The sequence below is a fragment of the Haliaeetus leucocephalus genome, unplaced genomic scaffold, assembly GCF_000737465.1.
Source record: "Haliaeetus leucocephalus isolate CR32 unplaced genomic scaffold, Haliaeetus_leucocephalus-4.0 Scaffold245, whole genome shotgun sequence".
NCBI classification, from domain to species: Eukaryota; Metazoa; Chordata; class Aves; order Accipitriformes; family Accipitridae; genus Haliaeetus; species Haliaeetus leucocephalus.
The window spans coordinates 130,297-140,875 of NW_010972681.1; the positions used below are offsets into that span (position 1 = coordinate 130,297).

Genomic DNA, 10,579 nt, shown 5'->3' on the forward strand with positions numbered 1-10,579 from the left:
CTGACATGCAGGTGAGGAGGTCTAGGTCAACAGGGGTCCCGGGAGGGGAGGGCAGATGTGCACCGGGGAGAGGGGGCAAGTCAGTGGGGAGCCAGAGCAGGCGTCCTGGGTGGGCCGGTGTGCACTGGGTGGGTGTGGATCAACGGGGGTCTTGGACAGGCCGGCTGACATGCACCACGGCGGCTGGGGCAGAGGCAGACGGGGGGTCCCGGGGGAGGAGGGCACGCCGAGGAGCAGCCCTGGGCAGATAGGGGTGCGCAGGACGTCCCGGGTCAGAGACTGCAGTTGCTGCTCCTGTGGTGCCTGGGCAGTGGTGCAGGATGCACTGGGGAGGGCTCCCAGATGGGATGGGGTGGGCCTGGGGCAGAGCGGGGGGGCAGCGCGGGGGCCAGGCGGGTGCTGGGCTGACAGCCCCCCCAGGCTCCTGGGTGGAGCTGCGGTGTGGCCAAGGGTGCCTGGAGCCCGAGCCTGCGCCCTCGCGGTTCTTCTCCTGCCACGCCGACGTGGAGCGGATGCTGCTGGAGGCCCAGCTGGAGACAGAGAGCAGTGACGGGTGAGTCCCGAGGAGGAGCCCTGGCACCTGGAGTCCTGCCTGGCCAGGGTGGGTGTCGGGGGGCTGGGGGGTGGGGCAGGCTTGGTGACTGAGGGGGGTTATGTTTGCAGTGCCCTGCTTGCGCTGGGCTCCCCAGCCCGGGAAGATGATGGAGCCGGCCAGGTGAGCGAGCAGCCTGGGGAGAGTGAGCTGCTCCCTCCCCGCAGCCAGCCCCAGCCGGGCTGCCCCCACCCCCGGCAGGTAAGGTTGCTGGCCCCCCGTGCTGTGCCGTGCTGTGCCCTGTGGGCTGCGTCAGCCATGCCCCTGGTCTTACCTGCCTTACCTCTCCTTCTAGCGGGATGTGGCGGAGGAAGCCGAGCGGAGGGAGCAACGCCTGCCAGCATCCCTCAGCTGGGCCTGTGCCCACCACCCTCAACATCTGTCTCCAAAGTAAGACCCTCGTCCCCTGCCCTTGCTGTCTGCCTTGGTAGCCTGTCCTGCTGTCCCTATGCCCTACTGCTGTGCTCTGCCCTCGTGCCCCTTTAACCGTGCCCTTTTCCCAGGGAGTTTGCCTTTGTGTGCTCCCCGCAGCCGGTGCTGTGGAGCCTGCAGGGAGGTGCTGTGGGGAGAAAGAAGAGACTTTTCAGTTCAGAGCTGCTGCTGCTCTTCATCCCCTCACTGCTGCTCAGCCACGTGCTGACCCTGGGACTGGGGTGAGTTTACGATGGGCCTGACCTGTGCTTTTGAGTACCCTTGGCCAGAACAGACCCCTTGGGTGCAGGCAGGGTGAGCCCTGCACTGCTGGGTGTCTGTGCAGTCAGGGGCTGTCCAGGGGGCCTCTGGCTGCCCTGACCCAGGTGGCTGGCCCCATGGCAAGCTGGGGGGAACACTCCTGGATTTGGAGGGGTCATCCTTGGTGCTGTTCTGCACCACTTCTCCCAGTAGCCACAGTTTTCTCCATGGCTGCTGCCCTCTCCCCTCACTACTGGCTTGCTGAGGCCCGGCAGGCTGTCCCTGTGCGGGTGCTTTACAGTTGCTCTCTCCAATCCAGGATCTACATTGGGAAGCGGCTGGCGGCCTCCTCGGCAAACCCGCTGTGAAGAGCTGGGCTCAGCGAGAGATGGATGATTCCACCGCCCTGCTCTTCCACTCAGCGTGCGGAGGGAGCCTAGGCACCAGTGTAGCCCAGCTGCTCCCAGACTTTGTGTTTGTGGCACGAGGTGCCATCTCCCCTTGTCCCTTCTTTAGCCCCAGCCTAAGGAGCTGATCCTACTCTCCCACGTAGACAGGAACCCACTGATGGCAGCTCCCACCTGCAGGCAGCCCCTGCCCTCCCTGTCCCTTGGTTATGGGTCCAGGTTCCTCCTCTTTAACACAAGACTGTAAATATGACTCCTGAGCCTGCAACACCATGTGCAAATAAACAGCCCTGTGCCAGCTCGGGAGGCAGAGCCGTGTGCTGGCAGTCACCGCACCAGACCCAGCACAGCCCGGCCAGGGGAGAGCAAGCATGCTCCCCAGCGGCATTGGGTTCCTATGGGCTTTCCCTGCTGCGGGGCTCCAGGCTGCAGGAGGGTGAGTCGTCCCTGCTTTTTGGGGTGCTGGGGTGGTGCCTGGCTGTGGAAGGGCCCCTGGTTTGGCTGTGCATGAGCAGGGTTGAGCACTGGGGCTCATACAGGGTTTTCAGCCCCAGTTCAGGGTGCCCAGCTGATGCGTTAGCCCTTTATTAGTTGGCTGTGGCCATGGCCTGCTGCAGCAGGGAGGCAGGGGCTGGAGCCCAGCGTGGCTGACCGAGGCAGCAGCATCAGCCTGGCGCAGGCAGGGCTGCAAAGCCAGATACTGGCAGGAGAACTGGTACTGCAAAGCACGGTGCTGCCCAGGCCCACTCCTCTGCAGTCACAGTGCCTGAGCCAGAAGTGTTTGTCCCAGTGCTGCAGGATGGGGTGGGCAGCCGAGGGACAGGAGCTGCCTCTGGCATGGAGAGCTGGAGGGAAGAGCTCAGCACATGATGGCGGAGAGTTTGCTTGTTGCCCTGCGTGTGGCGTGTTCCGCGGGCAGTTCAGGGTGGAGGGAGGAAAGTCTTCTTCGGCACGGTTTGGTCGCACCGCTGGAGGGGCTGCGGGGGTGGGAGCTCAGCAGAGCTCTGCGTGGGAGAGATGTCCTGGCACAGGCTGGTGTGTAACTGCTTCACCTCAGCAGGAAGCTTCTGGTGTAAATACTGTGAGAGAGGTGGGCTAGGGGTGGTCCAGCAGGCGAGGATCAAGCAGGGCCGTTTGTCTAGCAACCAGCTGGGAGCAGGGGCACCATGGGCTTTTCTGTCCCATGGGCAGGGGTGGCTGCAGGTGGGCACCGGTCAGAGCTGTGACACTCGCTTGGACTTTGGCGGCGGAGGCGGCGGCGACTTCAGCCCTTTATTTCCATCTGCTGTTGGCAGCGTGGATGCCTGCAAGCAGAGATGGTGGTTACCGTGGGGGCGGGGGGGTAGTGGGGGCCGGGGGCCTGGGCCAGGCAGTACCTTCCCTCCGGTTGCAGCATCGCTGTGCTCCAGGAACGTCTCGTACACCGTGGGGCTGATCTTGCGGGGCAGCGGTGGGACCTTGCTGGCACTCTTCACACGGCCGCCGAAGCCAGTGGGAGACAGGGACGGCCCTGTGCAGGCAAGGGAGGTAGGCTGGGCAGATCATCCAGCCTGGGGGGGCCTATGGGGCCCATCGGTGGGCCCAGGCCAGGTCTCCGGCCTGTGGGAGCATGATGGCCCTGGGCAGAGGGGCTGGGGGTGGCATGGGGCACGAGCCCAGCGGGGAGGGGGAGGCTGGTTCCTGGTGGGACCTGCTCTCAGTACTGAGACCTAGCAGCACGAGGTCCAGGATCGAAGACCGGCAGCTCTGTGGGGAGTGTTTGGTGGGGGACATGTGAGCCATGTGGCATCTGCCTGTGCTTTTGGTACCGAGTACTCCCTGCCTGGTTCCCATTGCAGGATGTGCCTGCACCATTGTGGGGATGGGGCAAGGGGGTGAGGGTGCCTGTGCTGGGGTGCAGAGCTGGGGGTGGAGGTACCTGCACTGCTGGGGTGGGGGCACAGCCCTTCTTGTGGAGACAAGGGCTGGATGCTGCTTGGGCTTGCAGGGAAGGTGCCCCACTCCAGCCATGCCAGGGGTGGGGAGTGGGGCTGGGAAGGTGCCCCAAGCCGCCAGCCGTGGTGGGGAGTACCTGCAGTGCTGGGCTGAGCACCAGCAGCGTCTCGGCTTGGCGGGGGCCATTTCCCATTGGAGCTGCCCAGGCTGCTCTCACTCATGTTGCAGGAGAGCCTCCGCTTCTCGTCCTGGGGTGCAGAGGAGAGACTCAGCACCTCGGGAGGCCAGGCTGCATCGCAGGACCCACAGCCCCAGGAATGCAGGAGCCCCTGGTGGGGTGCGATGCTCCCCAGCACCCTGCCCACAGCCCTGGGTCTCCAGCCTTGTGCCGCACCAGACTCTACTCCTGCCCTCCCTGCCATCAGCCCTGCAGCAAGGGCTGCCACTAGCCCCTCAAGGGGTCCTGTCTGGGCCGGGACCTGGTGCTGCCGGCTGGGCCAGGGGCTCTGGGTGCAGCAGGACACACAGGGGAGCACGAGTGGGGCCCTGGGGAGGAGGGGAGGTACCAGGGCTGTGCTAAGCATCACCTTGGGCTCTGGCAGCTCCGAGATGGACTGACGCAGGTCCTGTCGCCGGTACCCAAAGAAGGTGCTGGAGCGGTTTTCCTTGCGCTCGTTCCTGCGGTCCTCGCTCTCAGTGGTGCGAGGGGCAGGCTTTGGGGTCGGGGGTGCCTCCGTGCTGTGGAGCAACTGTGGCTGGTGAGGGGCAGGCGGGCAGCAGGGGGAATGGGGAGCAGGGCTACACCATGGGCTGGCTGGACCATGGCCAGGAGTGGCCTCCCTCAGCGAGGCACCATCTCCAGCAGAGCTCAGCAGTGGGTGCTTAGGGGGGGACAAGCCAGCAAGACATGCATGGATGGCTCAGGTGACAGCAGTGTCCAGGTGAGCCTGGGAGCTGCACATGGGGTGTCTCTGCTCCATGCCCCCCCACAGGGACAGGGCCACCGTGGTGGCATGGCAGGATGGACCCCTGAGATATGACTTTGCATAAAGGGAAGCTAGGGGGGGCAGTGGGCTGGGGAGGTGGGAGAGAAGTGTCTGGGGTGGAGGAGAGTGAGGACGGCTCAGTGGTGCAAGGCCAGCAAGAAGGGGTGAGGGCAATGAGAGGGGGATGGCTTGGGGCCAGTGCTCTCCACCACAGCACTTGCCTGTCTCCAGCATGGCTCAGCCGCTCCCAGTCGGATCCCCAGGCCATGGACCGAGGTCGTCCACTCCGCCGCTCCTCGAAGCAGACCTGAGAGCACAGGGAGCCTGAGGGAGAGCCAGGAGGGATGAAAGTGCAGAGCCTCCCCTCTCCTTCCCTTGGCTCAGCCGGGGCCAGCAGTGCCCTCTGCCCAGTCCTGGTTTTGTGCCAGTACCAGCCACCCCACAGCAGTGCTGTCCCCGCCCCCAGGGCAGGCATCAACCCCAAGGTCCCCCATGCACAGTGCTCCTCACCCTGTTGCTGTGGCAGCTGTGGCCCTGTCAAGCTGTTCCCTGCCGCCTCAGACCTGCACTAGCTTGTCCAGTGTCATCCCATGGGTCCCAGCCCCAGCTGTGCCTACACCATGCTCACCACCCTGGCACTCACCATCTCCCGCACCCCATACTGGCTTTCCACCTTTGCCCGCAGCTGCACGAAGCACTGCTCCATGCGCTCATGGAAGGGCCGCAGGTCCTCCGTCACCTTCCGTCCGTGGATCCGGATCCCCTCTGCCAGCAGTGGGATCTGTGGGAGAACAGGGATGGGTCTGCCTGGGCTTGTGGGGCTCCCCAGGGACAGGGATGCTGGGCGCTTGGGACAACAGGGCAGCTGTCCCCTCCAGCCACTGGAGGGATGCTGCAGGCTGTACCTGCCAGGCGATGAGGTCCTTCAGCTTCTCGATGTTCCCCTCGTCCTCAGGATGCTCCTGCAGGTAGGACTCCTGGAAAAAGGCCTGCAACGACCCCCCCTCTCAGTCCTGCTGTCCATTGCCCCCCCCCCCCCCCCCCCCCGGCAGGGGCTGGAGCAAAGCAGTGCGAGTGCCTGCAGTCATCAGCCCTGAGAGTGCCTGTGCCAGACCAGGCACAGCACTCACGTGTCCTCACCGTCTCGTACTTGGCGAAGCCACCCATGACAGCAGGGTCTACGATGCCGTTGAGCAGCATGGAGAGTGGGTTGACAGGCAGGCTGGGGTCATTCTGGTGCCGGTTGATCTCGCTCATAATTTTCTCATTTGTTTTCATCATGGTCTCGATGGCGTTTTCCAGGGGGGAGATGATGGTCTGTGCCCAGGGAGGGAGGGAAGGTCAGCAGCCAGCTGACCCAGCAACCTGCCCGTCCTGGTTAGGTCTGGCAGGGTGGTCTCTCCCTGGCCCTGCAGGAGGGAGGCCCCGGGGTTGCACATCTCACCCCACACAGCCCCTCAGACCCCTGGCACCAGCTGCCTGGAGCTGAGCCGAGGGCTCACTGCGGAAGCACTGGACGTGCTGGTCCCTGGCTCCGAGCACAGGCTGCCAGCAGGGTTAGTCCTGCAGGCAAGAGAGGCTGCAGGCCAGGTGATGGACACGCGGCAGCAGTGAGCTTATGGGAAACCCTGGTAAATGTTGTCACGGGGCGGGGGGCAGCTGTGCAACAGCAGCATGCACAGCTCAAGCCCCACAGCAGACACGCATGTGTGGCAGCACTCGTGCAGCCGTATGGTCCCTGTGTGCTGCAGCACAGCTGTCCTGTAACAGCCCAGCTAGGGCATTTCATGTGTCTTCATTGCTGCAGCACCTGAAACACCCTGGGCTTTGGCCAAGCACCTCCCTCTGTCAGAGGCATAAAACCCACGCGTGGAGCTGTTGTCAGCAGTGCCAGAAGTAGCAGCGGTCTGCTGAAACTCCTCCAGCGCCTCTGCTGCTCCCTGCACGTGGTTTGTCTCCTGCTTCCCATGGAGATGTGCATCCCGGTGGATGATCCACACAAACCAGTCCCTGTCACCGGACTGATGCTATCGGCACCAGCCAACAGAGGCTGTTGGTGCCCTGAGTGCCGGAGGGTCTCTGTGCCCAGTGTCAGCAGAGAAACCCTTCCCCGTGGCCTGGGGACATGGCCCGAGATCAGCCCTGGAGCTGGGACAGTGGGGGCCAAGGCGATGCCAAAAGTGGGGGGTTATCCCCCACTACTCAGCAGGGGTAGTAGCTGGGCTCTGTGCTTGCAGAGGGAAAGGGGTCATGCTCACACCCTGCTCTGCAGGCGGAGAGCGCACATGGGAGCTGGGTCTGCTCTGCCGCAGGCACTGCTCTGGCCACGCATCTGAGGAACTACAGGGGCATGGGAGCGAGCTGGGAGTCATGGGGGTTGGGGGCTCGAGCACTGGGTGGGCTGGATTGGATTTGTGCTGAGAGCAGAACCTGATGGGGTGCGGGGACCGGGGCAGGGGCTTGGATGGGGCACCAGGCAGGACATGCTCCCTGCAGCCTAGCTGGAGCTGCTTGAGCTTGGGAAGCCTGGAGGGGGCTGGGGGCAGCGTGCCCACCTGGATTTGGGGTTTATGATGCTGCTTGGGGAAGGCATGCCCTGGGAGCGCCCTGGTCCCCCCACCCTCCCCCTCCTCACCGTGGTGGTGGAGGTCACTGCAAACCAGCGCAGGATGCCAGGCAGGGGGTAGGCTGTTATGAAGGTTGTCCGCTCGATCCACATGGTCTGTGGGGAGGGCAGCTGTCATCCTGGCACCCTGCTCTCCATCACCCTGGGACACCCCTGGCTGCCCCGTGGGGCAGGGGGCTCCCACCTCCCCTTCCCATGGGCATGGGACCACTACCTTCCACATCCTGGGACTGGGGGACCCCCTGTCTCTCCTACATCCCCCTTCCCCTGGACACCTGGCTCACAGGGCCCCCCCCAGCTCTCCCCATCCTGCCCACCTGGGGGTACCAGCAGCCCCCACCAGCACTCACTGCAAATTCATTATCTGGGTCCTTTGGGCCTTTCTTGAAGGGCCGCGAGTAGCTGAACTTCTGGACGTGGTTGGCTTTATAGAAACTGCAGGGGAGGGAAGGGGCAGAGCATGGGAGAGGTCCCCCTGTTGCATCCCCTCCCACGCGGAGCAGAGCAGGTACACCCTGTCCATGCTGGGGCACTCACTTAGTGATCTGCTCCGGGATGCTCCGGTCCTTGAACCAGACCTTGGTTTCCTCCACTGGCTGCACAGTGAAACACTGGATATCTGTGGGAGTGAAGGAGCCACAGGTGCACACCGGGGGGGACGGGGGCTGCGGGGGAGAGGAACCCCAGGGCCCAGAGGGGGAGAGCCCCAAGGGTATGTGGGGACGTGCTGCGGGACCCACGTGGGGGGCGACGGCACAGGGAATTTGCTGCCCTCCCAGTCCCATCTCCACACTCGGAGGATACACTGGCCAGGGGAGCTGGTGATGTCCTCGCCAGGTGGAGACGTGCTCTTCAGTTTCTCGGCGTTGGGGAAGGGGCTCAGCAGCTGCATCTCGAAGTCCTCACGACGCTCGTACTCCTTGCCCCGGTAAATGAAGATCTTGTTCTGTGGGGGAGGAAGGTGGCAGCCCATCCCAGCATGCTGCGGCTGCGAAGCGGGGCCGGTGAGCCCTCGGCCCCACGCTTCAGCTGCAGCAAGCCCCGGTGCATTAGGGGTGCAGGTGCTGACAAGGCTGGGTCCGTAGCCAAGCGGGAGACCCCCCTCTCAAAAAAAATATTTCCCCAAACCCAGCAACTGCAAGAAAAAGGAATTAAAAGATGGGCTGGCTTGGGCAGCCAGGGGTCTGGAGTGAAGCTCTTTAGCTGGGCACACAGCAACCGGGGTGTGCAGCCAGTGGATACAGAAACCCACCCAGGAGATAGCAAGGAGTCCTTGAAACCCACTGTGACCTCTCTGAAAATGATGCCGCCCTTGCTGTGGACATAAGAGCAGGGTAGGAAAATAAGGATGAACACTTTGGATGGAAGAAGCCCCCCAAGCATGCCAACTTATATCTGAGTGGATTAAAAACCTAAGGAATGTAGTAGGAGTGAATGGGGGTGAAACACTTTGCTCTCATCCAGAAAGACGAGCCCTGCCCTCACGGGTGGATGCTGGGAACCTGTTTGCTAGCACAGGAGAAGGGAGAGGTGCTGAGCACGCCCCTGCCTACAGCACCGCCCTGCAGGGACGGGGAGAGGGTTAGTGGGGAGAGGGTCAGTGGGGCTCCCGCAGTGACCCCGGAGGTACCTGAATCTGTTCCTAAATAGCACAGTTAGCACAGACCCATCTCTGCACTACGAGTAAGATACAACACACATCTGCCTCTGAAGCCCAGATACAACACAGTGCAGACACACATATCTGTGCACCACATGAAACAGCACAGGTACAGCCACACACCAGGGATGGAGCAGATCCTGCCTCATCATGGGACAGCCTGGCAGAGATACAACGTGTCTGTGCGCCAAGGACACAGCCCAGGAGCCCCTTCATTTTGTGTTACAGAGAACCACGACCTTCCATGCCTTGCTTTTCTTCCCTAAGTCTGTCTCCAGCTGTTTGTAAATAGGGACCATAACCCCAGCATTGCTAGAGTGAAGCTGCTGGTTTCGCTTGACAGTTGCCAACGCCTTCCAGCGAGCAGGGACGGAGGTGGCAGGCACAGAGGCGAGCACTGAGCACCTCTGGGCACAGAGCTCGGGGAGGGTGCCCACCAGCAAAGTCAAACCCGCCTAGACCTGGCACCACCCATGCCAGAAGAGCGCAGGCATGGCCGGGCGCCTGTGGGCAGGGGCATGGAGGAGAAGAGCTTCGGGACGGAGCTTGCCCAGCCGCGCCACTTGTCCTTGGAGGAGGCTCAACGGGAGGAGCTGCTGCCTTAGGGGCAGAGCGCGTGGCACGTGTGGGGAAGAGGAGTGTCCTCCCCAGGTGCTGGTGGAGCTGGATGGCACCTTGGGGCTGTGGTCATGCCTGCTGCCCAGCTGGCACGTGGCCTGGGCAGAATTGGCAGCGCACCTGAAGTGAGAACTGCTCATGTGCGACATTTCATTAGTTCATTCGTAAGGAGGAGGCAGGGCTGGGGGATCCACTGCACGCATGACCTTCCCTGCCACTGGAGCACGGGCTGAGAGCTGGAGGGGCAGCACTGGAGCCACCGCTCTGCTGGTGCTCCCAGGAGGTTCCCGAGAAGGTAACAGGAATCTGGAGGAGTGGTGGCTCCTTGTCTGCTGCTGGGGCTGCAGCTTCCCACTTAGTGCTTTTCACTTGTGGCCAAGCTCCTGTTCTGACCCTTGCAAATCCCTGTCCCAAAAGCAGCATGCCTGAACAGCCCAGCCTTGCAGACCCCATGCTGCACCCCACAGCGAGCCGGGGCCAGGCTGTCTGCCAGCAGGCACTGAGCTCCCCGCTCTGCCCTGCTCGCCCCGTCCCTGGGGACACCCATGTCCTGGCAGGCAGGGACTCTGCATGCTGCCAGACCTCCTCTGGTTCTCCCGGTTGGGGATAGCCTGGCCAGAGCACTCGGCCCTGGGGACCCAGTTGTCACCACCACCCTGGTGAGGGGTCCCAGCCCTAGGGATCGGGGTCACCACCACAGCTCGGCTCACGGGATGCCACCCCGAGACGGCCGCAGCTGTGAGGTTTGGCCTGGGTGCGGGTGCTGTCCCGGGCAGGTGCAGCGTGCCGGCTGCTGGCATGGCGCTGGCCTCGGGGCAGCCAGGAGCTGCTTACCCGGAGGAAGGTGGGGAATCCTTGCCCGTAGTAGCCCACGGCGAAGTAGTCCGGGCTGGGCCGCAGGACCTTCAGGATCTTCTCATAGAACTTGGCTTCCCGCTGCTGCAGGCGAAGATGGGTGGGAGTGGGGATGGGATGGGGCCCTGCCATGGGACGGGAGCCCTGCAGACCCCCTGTCCCTCCCCATGGCTCATGATGCCCCAGCCTGCTCTGCCAGCAGCCGCCCCCCCCCCCCACCCCCGCGGG

At 63.5% G+C, this 10,579-nt stretch overlaps 2 protein-coding genes across 2 annotated transcripts in view; one reads left to right on the forward strand and one right to left on the reverse strand.

The window, feature by feature from the left end:
* Positions 1 to 1,923, forward strand: part of LOC104832329 (BCL2/adenovirus E1B 19 kDa protein-interacting protein 3-like) — a 2,177-nt gene extending 254 nt beyond the window's left edge. The window contains exons 2-6 of the mRNA XM_010568459.1: positions 421 to 553; positions 664 to 793; positions 888 to 982; positions 1,096 to 1,245; positions 1,584 to 1,923. Of these exons, the coding sequence (XP_010566761.1) occupies positions 421 to 553; positions 664 to 793; positions 888 to 982; positions 1,096 to 1,245; positions 1,584 to 1,632 (557 nt within the window). The 3' untranslated portion in view covers positions 1,633 to 1,923. The remainder of the gene's footprint in view (positions 1 to 420; positions 554 to 663; positions 794 to 887; positions 983 to 1,095; positions 1,246 to 1,583) is intronic.
* Positions 1,924 to 2,885: 962 nt separating this feature from the next.
* LOC104832339 (dedicator of cytokinesis protein 2-like) overlaps positions 2,886 to 10,579 on the reverse strand; it is an 80,758-nt gene continuing 73,064 nt past the window's right edge. The window contains exons 41-53 of the mRNA XM_010568472.1: positions 10,331 to 10,435; positions 8,023 to 8,164; positions 7,756 to 7,837; positions 7,569 to 7,653; positions 7,228 to 7,314; positions 5,733 to 5,909; positions 5,498 to 5,581; positions 5,221 to 5,373; positions 4,814 to 4,899; positions 4,194 to 4,344; positions 3,743 to 3,854; positions 3,048 to 3,181; positions 2,886 to 2,975 (exon numbers count right to left, since the gene is read on the reverse strand). Coding sequence (XP_010566774.1) covers positions 2,886 to 2,975; positions 3,048 to 3,181; positions 3,743 to 3,854; positions 4,194 to 4,344; positions 4,814 to 4,899; positions 5,221 to 5,373; positions 5,498 to 5,581; positions 5,733 to 5,909; positions 7,228 to 7,314; positions 7,569 to 7,653; positions 7,756 to 7,837; positions 8,023 to 8,164; positions 10,331 to 10,435 — 1,488 coding nt within the window. The remainder of the gene's footprint in view (positions 2,976 to 3,047; positions 3,182 to 3,742; positions 3,855 to 4,193; positions 4,345 to 4,813; positions 4,900 to 5,220; positions 5,374 to 5,497; positions 5,582 to 5,732; positions 5,910 to 7,227; positions 7,315 to 7,568; positions 7,654 to 7,755; positions 7,838 to 8,022; positions 8,165 to 10,330; positions 10,436 to 10,579) is intronic.